Genomic DNA, 19,783 nt, shown 5'->3' on the forward strand with positions numbered 1-19,783 from the left:
AAAGATTGACAATATCATCAAGTTTATTACACAATTTCCAACCTATCAGAAAAAGACAAACAAATCAAATCACGAAGAACAGGAGTGGGAAAATAGAAGGGAACTGAAGTTATGTTTTCTGTTTTCTCTTTTTCTTCTTTTTTTTTTCTTCCATTATTTCAAAACAAACTAAAAATGTCCCATTAGGTAAAAAGCAACTTTTCCAATCCATATTGTATACTTTACAGTTTAAGCTCTCTCCGCTGGCTTACATTAACTTTTTATTTCCTCTTAAAAGAACATTGACCTTAGACCCTCTTGGATCAACAGCACAAAAGGAGGCATCATATCCCTTGGTGACACAGTTATCCTCTTTAACCTATCCAATTCATTGTTCTCTGAGACAAGACAGATCCTTTTATGAGGAGGGCTTCACCATGCAGTTGGATAGTCACAATGTAATAGACGGTTGGTCTTACTAAAGAAATCCAGGGTATGTAACTTGATTTTGTGTAACTGGGGTGCTCAGCTAGGATGGAGCACTGAAAACTAAAATGCACATCTCAAAAAGTTCCTTCTCAAAGATGACACTTGAATCAAGATTTCTGCAGCCACTGTTTTTCCATAAGGATCCTCATGTAATATGTTTCTGGTTTCAATTGGTTGCCAGCCGAAAGACTCACTGGATCCAGGAATCCTAAGTTTTATGTTTACATAATAAAAACTTAAACTTTGTTCTTTCCCTCAGCTGGCACGCCAGAGACCACTAAGGTTTTATGACACTGAAGCAAATGTGTGAGTGAATCCCACCAAAGTGAAAATTCCAAATGGGAATGGGGGCAAGGGTAGTTTTGGACCTTAGTTCAACACTTACATCACACACAATTTAAAATGCTCAAGGTGTGCTCTAATCAATAAAGTCCAGAAGCCTCAGCTTGACTTTGCCCCAATTCCATGTTTCTGTATCTAGTCACAACTCTTCCTCTACAACAAGGAAGGTGATATACTGGGAAAGGATGGCCTTGAAAATAAATGTTTGTGTACGAAATTACAATCAGAGCAGCTAATGCGGTGAAACAAAGCAAGGAATTTGTCAGTAAATCACCTGGGGATAGAGTTCCTGCAATAGCGAAAGGTAGATTTATTTTTTTAAGGGAGACTCAATTTTATGGGCACAGCCCCTCCTAAAAGAAGTTAGGTTAAATTGGTATGACAACTGTCAGGAATTAAGAGGCATGACTGGAAGCAACAGCTAGCCTGTTCTCATTTCAGAAAAGAAAAACAAAACTTTTCTAAGCTGTGTACAAAGCTGTTAAGAGTACAAGACTGAAGCTGTTTTGGAAAAAGGATCAAAAATTAAGAGGGACTCTATGGACTGATGCCTAAAAAGACAATGCAGTTTGAATTTTGAACATAAGCTCCAGTGAGGCTATGGTAATATACCTTGTGCTGTGCTGAAGCATGAGGTCTTCCTACAGGAGAGAAGCTGGATGTATTCCTCCCTGGGTGTTTCTAAAACGCCATGGAAAGGAAAGAGGTGACAGACCTCTGTGGAAAGCACCATTCTCTTTGGGTCCAAGAATCCATGGATTGAAATGGCCCCCTGGTCACAGTGGCTCAGACAACCCCTCCCAAACTCCAAGTCATTCAGTGTTCCTCCATCAAGCAACAGCAGCAGCAGCAGCACACTTAGGAAGAACTCAAGTCTTAGTGCCATAGTGTGCCAGATGGAGTCCTATAGGCAAAGTCACTTCCAAGGGGTCTGGAAAGAGCAGAGGGCAGCGGGAAGGAGTGGGTGGAGAATCCCCATCCTTTAGTCTTGATTAAGGACAGGATATAAGTCCATAAAAACACTGAATGCTTCCAGCATCCCTGCAAAAAGAGACATAAAATAGGAGTCACTTTTAAAGGCATTTTTGAGAGCATAGTTCCAAGAGTGAATTCCTATATGCAGAGGGAATTGAAAGTTGTGGATTGTTTCAGAGCATAGTTGACCTGGATTAGGATTTGAAGCCAGGTTTCTTCTGCCACTGAATGATATAGACTAGGCATAACCCAACTACTTACTTCTCATCACAGAATGGCACCTACCAAAAAAGATCACCACCTCAGGTCTTATGAAACTATTCAGAAATAGGGGGAAATCAAAAGGTTGTAGTTTAGTTTAGTTTAGTTTTTTTTTGAAGTGTCCAATTCCCTTTAACCCAGAGCAGATTACAGTGGAATAAAATCAGTTAAATTTGAGATTATTTTTTTTAGAAATTTTGTTTTACTAGTATTTCCCCTTCTGAAATAAGATATGAAGTTAGGCATATACTTCACCCAGGGAAGAACAAAACAGATTCTGCACAAATGTACTTTAGGATTTCCTTCTTTTTTAAGTAGCTAAATTAGAAGCTCTGGTCTGATTATCTACAGCAGTGCTGGATAATCCTTTTGGGCCCAGGGGTCAAAGAGGGCATGGTCAGCAATGTGGTCATTTTCCCTGGGGAAAAAAAACAGGAAAAACCAGCCAAATTTTGGAGAAGGTGCTACTATTTTTAAGTAATGCCATGGTTCCTTACATCCCTGCAAGCTCAAGGCAAGAGTTCTCAAGTTATGGGTTGTGACTCCCACGGGGGATTAGCGAGCATAATGAGGATCCCACTTGCTCCCACTCTATTTGGAAATGGGCAATTATGGTGAGTTACTGGTCCTGGACTATACCATTGAATCCTGTTGGTCTAAAGGGTTTAGACCAGTGGTTCTCAACCTGTGGGTCGGAACCCCATTTGGGGCCGAACGACCATTTCATGGGGGTCGCCAAACAACGCAGTCCGCCATTTTTTCCCCCTTTTCCTTAGCTGTGCTACTCCCTTTTATTCTATTGGCTTTTGAAAGCCAATAGAACAGACTCTCTTCAATAGAGTCTAATTCTAATGGCTTTCAAAAGCCAATAGGAATTGTCCAGGCTGTCTCTGCCCTGCTGAGCCCGCCAAAAGTCCCATTCTGTAAACGGTGCTGCACCAGTTGAGTAGTCCTCGACTTACGACCGGTTGGGGGTCGCGGCATTAAAAAAGTTGAGAACCACTGGTTTAGACTTTCCTTCAATCACCCTAAGAGATGAACTATCAGACCAGGAAAACTTCAGCATGAGGCTTTTTCAGCCAACTCTCAGTGACACAACTCTGGGGGCTGGCGGAAAACATCCAAATCCTGCCTCAGCACAGAGGTTTTTCAGTCAGCCTCCAGAGACAAGAGGGAATTCTCTCGGCAGGTGGCAGCAGCTTGCGACCCTCCCTGCCAGCTTCCCCATTAACCTTCTGGGGAAGCTGGCAAGGACAACTGCAACTGGTGGTCACATGATCAAGAGGCACTTGGCAACCAGCTGTAGATGCAAATGGATCGCCAAGCACCAATCACAATCACGTGGCTGCAGGAGTGCTGCAGCACTCTTAACTTTGGGGACCAATCCTAATCACTTTGTTCAGCATTGTGGTACCGTATATTCTGGTGTATAAGACGACTTTTGAGAGCGTTGAAACAGGCGCCAAACCCGGGGGTCGTCTTATACGCCGGAAAGTAGTTTCCGGCATATAAGACGACTTTCTAGGCATGCGACTCGGCCTCGATCGTCTTATATGCCGGAAATACCGGTAGTTTCCGGCATATAAGACGACTTTCTAGGCATGCAACTCGGCGTCGATCATCTTGCGACCCGGCGTCAAACTCGGGGGTCGTCTTATACACCGGGTCGCCCTATACGCCGGAATATACAGTAACTCTGGACGGTTGCTGAACAAATGGTCGAAAGTTGAGGACTATCTGTTCTTGAAGCTGCTTCATATAAAAAGGAATTGGCAACAACAGGAAGAACAGTACTGACAAATAAAGTTATTTTCTAATCCTTCAAGACCCCCAAACTTCTGAAACAACTTTACAAAGCACTGAAAAATTAAATGCCCACAAATGAAGAAAAAAACAGGATTCAAGTCTTAACATAACATCACCTCTCCTGCCCAATGCCCGCCACGGATTCTGCTGACAACAATATGGACTAGGATACCCAATTAGAGGGAAGAGACAGATTGCTTTCTTTTTTTAAAGGGAGGAAGAAATAAAGAAAGACAGGCATATTAACATTCCCTTGACCCATCTAAAAAAATGTTCTCACTTCTCTCAATGATGCCGATCTCTTTCTCTGTCCCTGTCTCTGTGCCTCTCGTGCTCCCGGCTTCTTTCTTGGAAATAGTCCTCATGACGATCTTCATTATGAACCACATCTCGGTGCCTCCGGCTGCTCTCACGTGACCGACTGGGTGACCTATCACGTGACCGATGTCTTTTTCTGGAAAATAACAAGAAATGTCAAGTGTGGTAATTGGATAAACTTGCTGTTAGGTTTTTGTTTTTGTTTTCAAAGGGATACACTGCTTATATGGATGTACAAATCCCCCCCCAAAAAATAAGACTGAATCGTGAATATAATAAATCCAGCCGGATAAATACAAATAGTTTTGCTGGTTGTAACAAACCTCGAGGAACTGCTGCTGCTGCCAGTGCCCATGCTGTAAGACTTGGCTTCAATGCCATGAAGGCAATCCTTAAGCGAAGAGATAAGGACCCGACACCGCTCATCATTTGCTACACGTGACTGTTTAATTACAGCAATGGCTGTAAGCAGAGTCTCGATAGCATCACTGTAATCCCCTGCAGCGTAACAACATAAACAAGACGTTAAAACTGAGGCCTGAGCTAGGAAAGAAAGACAGCATCAAGCAACTGCACTTACCTGCACTGGCCCCAGATACAGCCTTGGATATGGCACTGCTGGAAATTGCTCGATTCCTATTCATGATATCATCAAATTCTGATTCACCAATAGGGGGAGGTAATGGGCCCAACTCCCTGCTGCAGTACAGAAGAATGCACCCATCATTCAGAGGCAGAGAACAATTTTTTCAAGCAGAACTTTGCCTTCCCTGCATGATTAATAGCCTTGCCCCCCCCAAAGGAAAAAGTTTGCTGAATCTCTCCCTCCCTCCCTCCCTCTCTCTTTTCTTTTTCCCACCATAGCAGATATTATGGTAATCTTAAGACTCTTAAGTGATGACATCTTTCCCTGTGACTGGAGGCATTTTCGGTCATTTCTATATTGCCCAGCTAAAACACATTTTTCTATCCTAACAAACAATTTACAAAGTCCCTTCTTTTAATTAGACCCCAGACACTATTCTTCGTGCTGCTTCCAGTTTTGGCACATTCTTAAGAGCGGACTCGTTCTCACCTGCTGTGATTATACGGTGCAGAAGCCTTGCTGTAAGCATCAGGTGGAGGCCCCATGGCCGCATTTGGGGGTGGGAAGAAAGCTGGATTGAGGTGCAGGGCAGGTGGCACTGACCCCGGAGGGGGCACAGATAAGTGGGGGGGAAGTCGAGGAGGGGGAGGCATGAGATGCTGGTAATGGATACCAGGAGGGGGAGGGGGAACTCCAAAACTCGAAGAGAGGGGTGGAGGGGGCGGTATGGGTGGAGGGGGCAGCCCCATCAGAGGAAGCGCAGAGGGAGGGCGGTTAAAGAAAGGTAAAACAGGAGGTTTCTCAATGCGTGGGGGTGGGATAGCGTTCTCTGTTGGAGTTGCTCGGCCATCAACCGAGTCTGAGGAATCCCTCGAGTGAGCCCTGGGAGGCACCCCTGTTAGACATCACAAATGAGGAAAAGCATTAAGCACATCAGTAGTACAGGATTTCCCTTTCATTTATTCCCTCCAATAAATACTTTTTGTCACATTACTGTGACAAAGTAAAATAAATAAAACCCCACTTGGTTCTAGTTTCTGATTGCTTATATCACATGAAGGATAGATTCTGCTCTTATGCTCACACAGGGCTTAAACTTTGTAGAGAGATCCAGGTATCTGACTCAATGGAAACAGGCATTTTAAATTATTCCCAATACTGATACCTGACCATTGTCTAGGACAAATCACAAAAAGCCGCAAAATACAAAAACAGTACACCTGATTAGATTGAAACATGACAGTGGGAATTAGCTATTTGGCTGATCTAATTAAATTCTATTTCTTTAAGTCTTTCCCTCACACCGGCATGGTGCAGTGATTAAGGTATTAAGTGGGGAAACTAGTCTATAGGCAACATTCAGTGATGCAAGTTCAGTGGGTTACTTTGGGCCATTCTCTCTTGCCCAGCCTACCTCACAGAAGTGCTTTCGTGAGAAAAAAAGAAGAGGACAGAGCGATATGTATACTACCTTCAACTCTGGGATGAAAAACAGGATCAAAATCTAATGAATCAAATTAATCCTGGACGACACTGGGACCTACAACATCATTCTCTTATCCCCCTCTCGATTGAAAAAAGCGGCGAAAACGGCCGAAATTTGCTCGGCTGGCCTGGATCAGCCCGCAGAGCTCCAACCGATTCCAAACGGGCTGGGAAGGTGTTCTAATGCCCGTGGGGAGTATTTTCGGCCTGCGAGCCTCCTCTGTGAAAATGTCACCGGAGTCACAGACGCAAACTCTGCTGGGATTTTGTTAATCTCCTCAGCTGGCTGGGGCTAACAACCATTAGTCCCAATCAATCCAGTGAGTAGAGAAAATTTGGGTGGGGGGAGGGAAGGGAGGAAGGAGCCCCTTCCTTAATAAGAACTGGGTGTCTAGCTCCCAATTAAAGGGAATTAGGAACAAACTCCAAGTTCCTGAATGGGAAGAACTTGGTAAGAGCAGTCAAATTTAAAATCAAGTTAGCTAACTACAACCCTACACAGCTACTGGGAAAGGAAATCCACCAATGCAGACTGTACCTGCCTAGAGCCAAACCTGCCACGTCTGTCCTGGGCGAGATCAAGTCAAGACTGGGACCTCTATGGTCCAGGACAGGCGTGGCAACTTTGGTTGACTTGATCTGATTGGGCAGGAATACAGTCTAAACCCATTGGTGGATTCTCCATCTCCAGTGCTGGAGAAACTAAACAGAAAAACCCAAGATGTATCGCCAATTTTCAATGGTCCCAAACAGAGTACCATAACCTTTCCCCTTTAGAGACACAACACTTCTGGAGGAAGTTCAGAGTGCAGCTATTTATGGATATGAGGTGTTCCAGATACGACAGAAATCTTCAGAATTAAGCCCGTGAAATTTGGAGGGTGGCAAACAGGAGGTTTTGATGGGCTTCAATGATATTTAAATGCACTGAAATCATCCTCCCTCCCCCAAAAGTATTCCTATTTCTGCAAATGCTAAACTTACGTTTTCGGGCTTGTGCCTCAAACTGTGCAAGGTTCTGCCGGGTAGCCAACTTCACTTCCATCTTATCTCCATTTAGAATCATCCCTGGTAGCAGCTCTAGAAGTTTGTGGACTGAGTTTTCAGAAGCAACAACCACTTCTGCGTATCTGTTCAAAGAGCCACAGAAAAATCATTGGAAGACTATTAGGAAACTCTTGTCAGGAATACCATCTAAACAAGGGGAAGGGAACAATTAGCTATTCCTGTACAATTGTAAATCCCCAGCTTTCCTCGTACTTAATCATATGGGGGGGCGGAGTGGGGAGAGCAGCTTCCTTTCAAGGCCTTTGCCTCTTCATCTCTGCAGAATTCCACCTAATAGTATCTTCATTTATTTCCATTGCCCACACCAATCTCCTTAGTGTCTCCCATTTTCCCTTGATCATTCTTTCTCTTAGCTAATTTCAGACATGCATTTCCCCTTTCTATTCCTTTTCAGTCTGATCTTCCCTTCACACTCCTGATTTCAGTGGTCTGCTTTTCCTGCAAACAAATTCTTTCTTTCTTCCCTTCAGGAATCCTTCTATGTATAGCTGGAGGGTGAAGGAGTAGCAAAGACAGGTTCCTTAGAGAGGATACACATACACATATAACAGAAGAACAATTCACTAATTTAAAATGCTCTGTGATTGAAAGCACCTTTTCTATCCATTTCAAGTCTGAAATATTTTGCATATTCCTGAAGCAATCAAGCAAAACCAAATGTTCAAATTAAGTTAATCAGTACTTATTTCATTCTTTTCTTTATAATGGTCCTATCTTTGTCTGAAGTGTGGCCCTAGAATACCATTCAAAACAAATATAAATTTTACCAAAGTAAATTTTTTGTCAGGCAAGCATAGTGCAAAATGTTCAGCTTCTTCAAAAACAAAGCCACATTCAAAAAGCCAGAATGTTGCATGCATATTTTCATATATATGATTTATCATAAAGTAGTCCAGATTATTCTGCAGTATCTTCCATAATGATTGCCCTTCATGTTTCAATCATTAACAGAGAAGCCCTGCATTGCTCACCCTTTAGACTGGCCATTGGCTCTGTTCTCAGCAAATTTCAGCTCCACAACATCATAAACACCTATAGAGCGGATTATTCTGATCAATTGCTGGTCAGTTGTCCACTGTATATGAAGAGATATAAAATCACAGTATGTTATCTTAAACCTCTGTAACATTTCTATCTGTTAATTAGTAAAATAATACAATGCTCAATTTTCCTTTGCTGAACTCTCATTACATTTCTTTAGACTAGACTATTTCCTCTTACTATACAAATTTACTTCAGCATTTTTTTTTCTTTTTTCTCTGGAGGGATGGGGGAGAACCCAGCAGCTCTAACTTAGAATAAAGTTATCGTATCTGAGTTGTCTAGATGATACAGAAACAACTCTTCTGCTGCCATCTAATAATCATCCAGTTTTCTGTATCCTCAAAACAGCACTCCTGGTTTAAAAGGCAGAACCTCTAAACCAGTGGTTCTCAACCTGTGGGTCGGGACCCCATTTGGGGTCAAACGACCATTTCACGGGGGTCGCCAAACAACGCAGTCCACCATTTCCCCCCCCCTTTTCCTTGGCTGTGCTACTCCCTTTTATTCTATTGGCTTTTGAAAGCCAATAGAATAGACTCTCTTGAATAGAGTCTAATTCTATTGGCTTTCAAAAGCCAATAGAAATTGTCCAGGCTGTCTCTGCCCTGCTGAGCCCGCCAAAAGTCCCATTCTGCAAACGGTGCTGCATCAGTTGAGTAGTCCTCGACTTACGACCGGTTGAGTAGTCCTTGACTTACGACCGGTTGGGGGTCGCGGCATTAAAAAGGTTGAGAACCACTGCTCTAAACCAACTACATTAATTTTTCATCAAATCTTTGTCTAAATGGATGCTAGCAGAAATTACTATTCTTCCCTTCAGGTATACACCAACAGTGTATCTCTATCTATTGTTGAAAAGAGCCACCTGCATCAGAAGAAAATTGTGTTTTGTAGCATAGAGTAAATGCTTCAACCAATTAGTGCATCTATGGCTATTATAGTTTATATCGAATCAAAGTGAACAAATGACAAAAGTACTTAATGCACTTGTTCTCTGAAATTATCAATGAGTATTCTGTAAAAAGTCAACTTACTATACTGTTTATTTCCTGTTCTAATTTACAATACTTACCCAAGAAAAGCTGCCCACATAAACAGCAGCTCTTTTATTGCGCAGTCCACTGTACGTATACAAAATAGCAGGCGATTTGCTGTTTGACTTAGAAGATTGTTCTTGGCGGCTTTCAATTGGTGGCTCAGAGCTGCTAGTGCAACTTTCAGAAGGTTGTGAGCTGGCAGCTAGCACATCATCATATAGATCCATCTGGTCAGCATTACTAAATTCAGAGTCCTAGAAAGAGGAAGATACCACTAAGCATCTTCATGGCTAGAGCTCCAGTAATGTTTTTAAATCTTTTACTATATTTTAAAATACACTTATATCAGGCATGTCAAACTGCCGGCCCACAGGCCGGATGCGTCATGCCGAAACTGCGCCTACCCCATTGCCAGCAATGGGGGAAAAGTCACGATATGTCGTGCGACGTCACGAGTTTGACATGCCTGACTTACAACATCTCCTGAATTCCTAAAAATTTGAGGAAAAAGTCCAGTAGGATGGATTTATTTACAAATGCACCTAACGTTCCTCTTCAAATGGAATGAATATTTAGTTGACTGCTGTCACACTTACAAAGATTTTCATTTTATGTTTCCATGCTCTCATATACTACGGTATATTTACAAATGTGAAATCAACAGCCCTATCTGTTCTCATTCCTTTACCAAAAAACAGATAACTCAATCAGGCTCTTTCTAAATATTTCCCTGCTGTCTAATCAGTGATAATAATGATCTGATTTAGCAAGAGATTTCAACCAAATAAGAGATGGAAATTTATCTCATAAAAAGACATGGCATCATCTCCCTTGATTCCATCGACAAATTTCTTTAGAATGAAATTTGAAACTCAGCAATTTTACATTAGATGAAAAGTTTTATTTGCTGCTGTACTGAAAAACCAAGACCACGTTTTGTTTTTTTTGGGAAGAATAAACCAAGTATTGATTGACTAGGACTTTGCCTAAATTCCCTGAAACCATACAATTTTTTTTTATTAAAAGTTTTTACAAATTACAATATAAACCCACCCATCACCTCCCCCCTCCCCCACTTCCCAGAGCTGATTACAGGGTAACAAATAAACAAACATACTCTAGCTAACATAAACCAACTAAACTATCAATCAAAACCATAATACACTTTAACTCCTTCTCAAAACAAATATTAACAAATTAAGACTTGGTTGTTACTTTATCCCAACCAACTTATTCTGTAATGGAGTTGTTACAATTGATACATCAGTATGGACAAGTTTCGGGTTTTAAAATTAATAATAATGACTAAAATATTGCCTAAAAACATGACCAATTTGGATAAGGAGACCCTAGTTAGGCTGACAGATTTTGAGGTTGTTAATAAGGTAAAATATCTGGGGGTTATTTTATCTGCTTCCAATGCAAAATTGTACAAAAATAATTATGAAAGGCTGTGGGTTAAAATACAAAAGGATTTGGAAAATTGGAAGACGCTGCAATTATCCCTATTGGGGAGAATTGCAGCGATTAAAATGAATGTTTTGCCAAAGTTTCTTTTTTTATTTCAAATGATACCTATCTTAAAGAATGAGGCTAACTTAAATGAATGGCAGAAAGGTATCAATAAATTTATTTGGGCAGGGAAAAAACCAAGAGTAAAACTTAAAATTATACAAGATATTCGTGAGAGAGGTGGACTCAAGGTACCGAACCTGAAATTGTATTATGATGCTGTGATGTTAACATTAATTAGTGATTGGATTAACTTAACAAATGTAGATGTACTCCTCCTGGAGGGATGGGATTTACTTTTTGGATGGCATGCCTATTTAACTTTTAATAAAAAGGTTGATAGGGTTTTTAAGTCTCACATTTTAAGAATATCTTTACTTCGGGTTTGGAAAAAGTATTATAGAAGTGATTCTAGAATTCCATTATGCGCTATTCCATGGCATGCGATAGAAGGGATAAGGAGAGGAGTTAAGATGGATAGTATTTCTTATACACAATTACTTAGATGGGATGGTAAAAATTGGCAATTAAAATCCATGGAAGATCTAATACAAGAAAATATTATTTATTCATGGTTTCAGTATAGACAACTATTGGAAAGGTGGAAGATAGATTGCAATGTGGGTTTGCTCAGAGAGGATGAGAATTTGTTAAAACAAATAAAAGATCAAAGACGAACCCATATCAAAAGAATTTATGGGGTGTTAGTGCAATTGGATTCAGAAGCAGAACTAGTTAAAGATTGTATGGTTAAATGGGCACAAAACTTTGATGAATCGGTTCCATTAGATACTTGGGAGACTATTTGGGTGAGGAATATTAAATTCACACAAGCCCAAAACTTACGGAAAAACTTTTATAAAATGTTTTATAGATGGCACCTTGATCCACAAAAAATGTCTCATATGTATCTAAACTTGCAGCCTAAATGTTGGAGATGTGGTTGCTTGGATGCTACTTATTATCATATTTGGTGGTCATGTAAAAATATAAAAGCTTTTTGGATTAAGATATGGTGGAATACTCAAAGAATTTTTAAAAGAAGGATAAAATTTACTCCACAATTGTTTTTGCTGGGTATTGTTTCTGATTGTGACAGTAGAGAAACTATATTAATGTTAAATTTAATTATAGTGGCTAGGTTGTTAGTAGGGCAATGTTGGAAGAAGGAATCTTTGCCTACTTTGCAAGAATGGTTTCTTAAAGTTTCCTACTTAGCGGAAATGGCAAAGATTTCGGCTTTCTTGAAAGATCAATCGCAAGAGAAGTACCTCTTGGTATGGAAAAGATGGATACATTTTATACAATATAAATATGATATAAAAAATATTATTTAGTTTTTGAATAATTTATATTTAAAGTTTAAGATTTTTTTCTTTTTTCCCCCTCCATTTTCTTGTTTCTTTTCTTTTTCTCTTTTTGTTTTCTAAATATGGGTGTTAAAGAATTTTATAATTTGTTTAATTATTGTAATCAAATTTGTATATGATTTATTTGTGTTTTTCTTTTAAATTTTAATTAAGCCTGTATTCAGCTCTGGGAAGGTTGGGGGAGGGCTGGGGTGGGTTGGGAGGGTCTGGGGAAGAGAAAAATTTTTTTTGTAAAATTTTAAAAATTTTCAATAAAAAAAAACAAAAACAAATTAAGACAAAAATAATAATACCATTAATACTATTAATAATTATCTAAAATCTATTCAAAAGCAAGATAATACTTTTCAGTTTCATACTTCTTCTGAATATAATCATCCATCTTCTCCAAACCATAATATATCTTTCTTGTGAATGATCCTTCAAATAGGCGGAGATTTTCGCCATTTCTGCTAAATTAGACACTTTAAGTATCCATTCTTCCAAAGTAGGCAATAAGTTTTTCTTCCAATATTGCCCCACCAATAATCTTGCAGCAGTTATGAAGTTCAACATCAAATTAGTTTCTTTAACATCCAAATCTACAATAATACCCAACAAAAATAATTGCGGAGTAAACTTTATCTTTTTATTAAAAATCTTTTGAATATTCCACCAAATCTTAATCCAAAAAGCTTTAATATCTTTACAAGTCCACCAAAAAATGAAAATAAGTTGCATCTAAATTTCCACATCTCCAACATTTGGGCTGTAATTTCGGATACATGCGGGACAACTTTTGGGGATCCAAATGCCATCTATAAAACATTTTATAAAAATTTTCTTTTAAATTTTGTGCTTGAGTAAATTTTACATTTCTAACCCAAATTGTCTCGCATGTATCCAATAAAATTGGCTCTTGGATATTTTGCGCCCATTTAATCATACAATCTTTTAACTAACTCCGTTTCAGAGTCCAATTCTATTAAAGCATTATAAATTCTTTTTATATGAAATCGACTTTGATCTTTAATCTGTGAAACCATACAATTGAAAAGATGTCACACTGAATTTAATGAGACCTACTTCAACTAGATCCAACTCACTGCTCAGTAACATACAGAGGTGCATGCGCACATACACGTATCTTTTAACAGTACTTATACTGTTAAAATTATACAATTGCTGATATAGCCTAGAGCAGGGGTAGGCAACCCAAAACACTCAAAAAGCCACTTGGACCCGTTTCCCACCAAAAACAAAACACCGGGAGCCGCAAAACCCTTTTGATATCTAAAATGAAGATAACACTGCATATATCCTTTTTTACCTTTATTATAGGTGTGTGTGCGCGCGTGTGTATGTGTGTGTATGTATGTATGTATGTGTGTGTACACACACACACACACACACACTAAAAATAAAAGTAAAAATATGACTCTTGGGAATATCCATACTATTAAAACAATGATCATCAAGAGAATGCTTTAAGAGAATAAAATTACATACACACACAGGTTAAAAAAAGGATATATGCAGTGTTATCTTCATTTTAGATGTCAAAAGGGTCTCTCTCTCTCTGTCTCTCTCCCTCCCTCCCTATCTGCTCTTGGTCTCCACTCCTCTTCCCCCACTCTCTCTCTCCTCCTCCCTCTCTCTTTCCCTCCCTCTCTCTTTCTCTCTCTCTCTTTCTCCCCCCCTCCTATCTGCTGCTCACCTGGCAAGCTTCAAGCTATTGTCCAACAAGCTCAGGGGTAAGCAACCTTGTCTCTTTTATGACTCATGGACTTCAACTCCCAGAATTCCTGAGTCAGCCTAGCCGGGCTAGCTAGCTCTCTCCTGCCCTTCCTGCTTCCTGCAGAGACGCAGCAAAGGGAGGAGCTCCGCCCGGTAAGCTTTTCAGCTCCTCGGAGAACACTGTCAGTGCACTCTCTTTTACACACACACACACACACACACACAGAGAGAGAGAGAGAGAGAGAGAGAGAGAGAGAGACGGGGGGGGAAGCAGGGAAGCGCAATGGCCTCTCTCTGTCTCTGTCTCTCTCTGCAAAGGCAGAGGAGGCTGGGAGCCACAGGGGAAGGCTCAAAGAGCCGCATGCGGCTCCGGAGCCGCAGGTTGCCGACCTGTGGCCTAGAGGAACTCTGGGCAGTAAACAAAAATAAATAAACCTCATGGAAACATCGTAACATTATCTGCATATCTCACACACATTATGATGAATCCCATTAACATCCTGTGGATGTTACCTTAGGGAAAAGTCAGGTCTTCATTGCCTTTTGCAAAGCTAGTGGATTCAGAGCTATAGAAATCTGTGATGGGTTAGAGTGGCAGGCAGCATAAACAGAGAAGGTACACTTCCTAGACCCCCACCAGGCAATGTTGTTTCACTGAAGGAACCTGAGGCACAGCCACTACTCTGCATCTAGTGGAATGGGCAGAAACCCACTGGGAATGTCCCAGATTAACTTAACTTCATGCAATATAGGGATTTAGAAGTAACAATCAGTACTTTGAATTGCACCTGAATCCATACTGCAGATCATGTAGCATTAGTGTTATACTGGCGCTCACCACACTGCATGTGCCTCTGCACTGGGAATCAGCTGGTGTTTCAGCATGCTCCTTAAGGGCAACTCCATATAGCATGCATTGCTGTAGTTCAGTTGGGAAGTGATTAGTGTGTGAGCAACTGTGAGCACTGCCTCTGGAAAACATGCAACTGACATACAAGATATATTTCTGCAAATATCCTCCTGGCCCTGACTCCTATCTCAAGCAGGAACCATGAGTCCAGGAGGGTCTCCAGATTCTGCCCTAATTCTGAGTGGCACCATTTCTGGAATTAAGGACTGAAAATCACTAGATACTATTCAGGTTTTGCCAGCTTTGCGGCATGCTTGTTCTTACCCATTCTGATCCTCATAATCTCACTGGAAAAAATTCAACAGCTCACTTTGATGACTTGAGGCAGTGATATATAACTACCATAGCATACTGATTATAATTAACCCTATGCTAACAGGATTGCAAGCAGATCATACATAATACTGTTAGTATTACACTGAAATGGCACACAAAATTCATCTATTTTTGAGTTAGTGCCATCAGTGCCAATTTATATTCACATATCTATGACTGAACAAGGTTAGGAGTACATAATAGGGAATGACCTTGTGGCAATAAGGACAGGTAAATGTTAATATTTCTCTGCCCTTATCGCTTCCACCAAATGTTGTTCAGCAGCCCTTCTGGGTGGTGTGATCACTGCTAGGGAATGGCATGGTATTAGATCATTTGCAGGGCTGCTGTGAAGAATATCTGATTATTTGGAAAATAAAGAAAATCAAATCCAGACTGAATGAATTCCAGCTGGGCACATCTGGCCAAATATCAGGGACATAGTCTTGTGTTATGATCTAGGATGTACTATCTGAGTTGGGATTTTGAAGTTCTCTGTGTAGTTCCTTCAGCAACCTGTTTTCTGGAGTTAGATCTATTCAGTGATGTTAGTCTCCTTGAGGGAGGAGATGGTCTCATTTTTGGAACCGTTTTAGACAATTATCATTCTATCTCCAACCTTGTTAACAAGATGGTTATCCGACAGTTACAAAAGACTTTGGGGGAAATGGATTATCTAAACACATCTCAGTCATGTTTTAGGCCAGGATTCGGTATTGAGAGTTTTGGTCATACTTGATGATGACCTGATGTGGAGGTAGGATGGGATAATACATCCATGTTATGCTTTTTGATCTTTCACCAGCTTTTTATACTATCAATCACAGTATTCTTCTGAACCAACTCCAAGAGCTAAGAATTGGGGGCACTGCATTATAGTGATCTGTCCTTCAAGACAAGGTCCAGTTGATGTTGACATGGGAAGGTTGTTCCCTAGACCCCTCCCTTTGCGAGGTGCAATAGGGCCCCGCAGTTTCTCTCCTCTTGTTCAATATCTACATGAAACCTTTGTGTGAGGTCACTCACCAATTTGGGATTCAATAACATCAGCCAATTATACCCCATTATATCTTTCAACATCAGGCCAAGTAAGGATGTTCGAGCACCTGAAGGCAGGCTTAGATGGGGAAGAATGGACTCTGGCTCTCTCTCACCATGATCAAGAAGTGGCTGTGGTTACCCGGACACTTAGGTTTGAGGATTTTGCACTTTCCCTCAAGAGCGGGGCACAACCTGTGAGTTTTCTTAGACTCAACTCCTGCTTAAAGAGGAGAGGGGAATTATGGTCAAGGAGATCTTTGCACAGCTCCATCTGGTGCATTTGTGTCCTTTTTTGAATTTGATGATATTCTAGACACTCAACCCCCATCCCCTTGTCATCTCACAGCTTGACGGCTGCAATGTTTTGGTCTCCAGGAGGGTGCCATTAGATTGCTTAGAACAGGGGTCCCCAACCCCTGGTCCGTGGATGAGTACCGGGTTGCGGCATGCCAGCAATCGGGCCCCACAAACAAGCAAAGCCCCATCCACAGGATGCAGGCAGCACACAAAATCATGCACTCTTTGGTCCACGGAAAAACCTCTTTCCATGGAACCGGTCCCTGGTGCCCAAAAGGTTGGGGACCTCTGGTTTAGAAGCCTCAACTTGTCCAGAATGTAGTATCATGTTCAATGATGGGTTTCATAATTTGCACAGATTGCCAGTGTTTTCAGGTACAATTCATGGTGCTGGTTATGACCCATAAAGCCTACACACCCTTCAGGTCCAGTTATTCAAGGGACAGCCTATTCATGGTTTTTGCCTGGCTAGTGTCTGCACTCTAAGTCCTGTTGATTAAAAAATGTCATATTTTGGGACCCAGGAATTGTTCCTTCTCTGTATCAGCTCCTGCCCTTTGGCATGAAGTTGTTTTAGAAGTTTGGATGGTTCCCCCTGTTTTTATATCTCAGAAGGACTGAAAATACTAGTTGTTCTCTTTAGCCTTGGGGTAGGCTGTTGTCTATATTGTATGGATCACCAGTTTGTAACTATTTTGTAAATCCTTTTAGGGATTGTTATATCTTTAGTTACTTGTTTTTATATTCTTTATTTTTGAGCAACCCAGAGTTGGTTGGAATTTGGTAGCATTAGAGAGAAATAATGTAATACAAATTCTCTAAAAGTTGTATTCATTTCTCAGAATGATTAAAAATTAACATTTAAAAATACTCAATTATGTGTGCGTGCATATTGATAATTCTATGTTTCATTCACTTACCAGGCTTCCACAATCTAGTTAAAAATCCATTGATTGATTTTACTTTGTTAACAATAATCCTAATTTTCATTATCTGTGATAGGATTTTAATTTTGAGTAAGTTGGGATGGATTTATTGTATCAATTTTCATGGTGCTAGCATTATATTTAACACAGAGAATAGGGCCATGTTATTTGTGGGTCTGCCTCTTCCTGAAATACTTGTCTGTAGTAGCAGTTTAGATAGTGTGTGTATCCAGGCTCCCTCACTTAAATATTGCCACCTGATGAAACCTCTGAGGTGAGCCTGTCTGATGGCTGTCCCAATCCTTTACAGTACATCCGAGAGATCCCTACCTACCCATTTACTCTTTTGGAGGATGGGGTGACCTGGGTCTTTTCCCAAGCACTGGATCAGGATGGGGCCTTAGCTGGGAGACTATTTGGTCTGATACTTGGGGAGAGGGAGGAGTAACTGTTTTTCGTTTTGTTCTTATGGATTGTTGTGTAGTGCCTAAAATCAATATATGACATAGGCCATGGGTGTCAAACTGGTGGCCTGCGGGCTGGATGCGTCACGTGCAAAGGCAAGAAACTTCACGATGTCACATGACGTGATCGGGTTTGACACCTGTGACATAAGCAGTCATATAAATCTTATAAATAAGTAAATAAATATGTAACATTTCAGTGATATACATTCAGATGCATCTATCATGCTATTCCTTTAAGGAAGGGGTGTCAAACTCAATTTCATTGAGGGCTGCATCAGCATTGCAGTTGCCCTTGGGGGGCGGATGGGTGTGGACCAAGTGGGTGTGGCCTATTGGGTGGGCATGGCCAGCTCTACATCGTTTGCGTCAAGGGTGCCTGTGGGGGCCTGGGCAAGAATGGGACAATTCTGAGGGTCTCTGGCAGAAGGGGGTGGGACCGGGGCAAGTGCCAAGGCATGGTCCACTGGAGGAATCTCACTGCCTGTCGAAAACCCCTCCGCCAGAGCCCATCAAGCCAGATATATGAAGTAGGCAAGGGCCATTTGCTGGCTACTTCCAGGCGATGGTGCATTTCTTCATTCCTCACAAAGGGTGATACCTCCCCAGCATGCACCCGACACGGCAGGGGCTGGTTCCTCGCTGTTTCCAAACAGCCTTGTGGAGCTAAGACTGAATGCATTTCAGCATAGATGGCCATCACAAAATTGTATATTGGCTCCTGGCCGGCCTGGGCCAGGGCCAAGGCAGTGGGGGCCGTTCCCTCACTGTTTCCAGGATGGCTTTGCGGGCCACATGAAACCACTTCACGGGCCGCATCCGGCCCCCGGGCCTTGTGTTTGACATGTCTGCTTTAAGGAATACTATTCACAAAAATAGAATACAGATGGTTTTCACTTAGCATCCCTAATTTCCATCGTTAAGCAAAGGGAAACATCATCTGACTGCTCTGAATAGTAATGGCACTTCTGGTAGTCCTGGTTGCAGTCATTAGACAAGAACCATGCCATTGATAGATAAGGACCTCATCCTTCTGCTCTGCTGCACTCGTCTCCGCTTCAACGCCCACCAGTCGCTCATCATCACTGTCTCTACTCTTTTGGTCAACTTGCACTCCACAACCCAGACTCATTTCTCCCTCCAAATGCTGATGAGGCGGAGTGCAGCACAGCAGAGATGCTGGAGTGCAGGGCAGGTAAAAGGGCAGAGATGGAAGGGACATAGGTGAATGGGGGGAGCTGAAGCACATGCTACAATCATAAATGTGGGTGGGCTGTCAAGCGCCCGAGTTTTGATTGCGTTAATTGTGGGGTGTTGCAATGGCTGTAACTTCAAGGACTGGTTGTTACTAACATTCTTTCAGTGCTGTCATAACTTGTTAAGTGAGGACTATCTGTAAGTAGTACACCCCAAAAATTAAATGAGGCAGGGTGGGTGGTGGAATAACACCACTAAACCTAGATAATACCAACATTGTTTCATCTTCCTCTTCATGCTTGTTTTAAAAATTTGCAACTCAGTCCTGCTTTATCATGCCTAAATTTTGTTTCGTGCACTAATCTGTTCTTAAAACTTCTCATCTCTCTTTATCAGCATGCAATAAACTCCATTCAAATATGCCTTTCTGTCTTTGCTTTCTTCTTCCATTTGCTTTTTTTTCATACATTTGCTGTGATTTGATTCTTATTCATCCTCGCTGTATGAACAAATCAAATATTACCTTAAAGATACTGTCATTTTTTTATTGAATATTAAGATTCTCCAGACATTTCAAGATTTGCTTTTTAGCACTTAATGGTTACCAGGCAGTCTTAAAAGTTGCTTTATCTTTTCAGGCTCATT

General features: G+C 41.1%; 1 protein-coding gene across 2 annotated transcripts in view; it reads right to left on the reverse strand.

The window, feature by feature from the left end:
• Positions 1-19,783, reverse strand: part of CPSF7 (cleavage and polyadenylation specific factor 7) — a 26,936-nt gene continuing 7,153 nt past the window's right edge. For both annotated transcript variants that reach the window (XM_039344292.1, XM_039344293.1), the window contains exons 3-10: positions 9,426-9,644; positions 8,281-8,384; positions 7,226-7,371; positions 5,246-5,651; positions 4,751-4,869; positions 4,494-4,668; positions 4,133-4,306; positions 1-1,851 (exon numbers count right to left, since the gene is read on the reverse strand). In XM_039344292.1, the coding sequence (XP_039200226.1) occupies positions 4,138-4,306; positions 4,494-4,668; positions 4,751-4,869; positions 5,246-5,651; positions 7,226-7,371; positions 8,281-8,384; positions 9,426-9,644 (1,338 nt within the window). In that variant the 3' untranslated portion in view covers positions 1-1,851; positions 4,133-4,137. The remainder of the gene's footprint in view (positions 1,852-4,132; positions 4,307-4,493; positions 4,669-4,750; positions 4,870-5,245; positions 5,652-7,225; positions 7,372-8,280; positions 8,385-9,425; positions 9,645-19,783) is intronic.

The sequence above is a fragment of the Crotalus tigris genome, unplaced genomic scaffold (genome assembly GCF_016545835.1).
Source record: "Crotalus tigris isolate CLP2741 ecotype Arizona unplaced genomic scaffold, ASM1654583v1 scf7180000017899.1852299, whole genome shotgun sequence".
NCBI classification, from domain to species: Eukaryota; Metazoa; Chordata; class Lepidosauria; order Squamata; family Viperidae; genus Crotalus; species Crotalus tigris.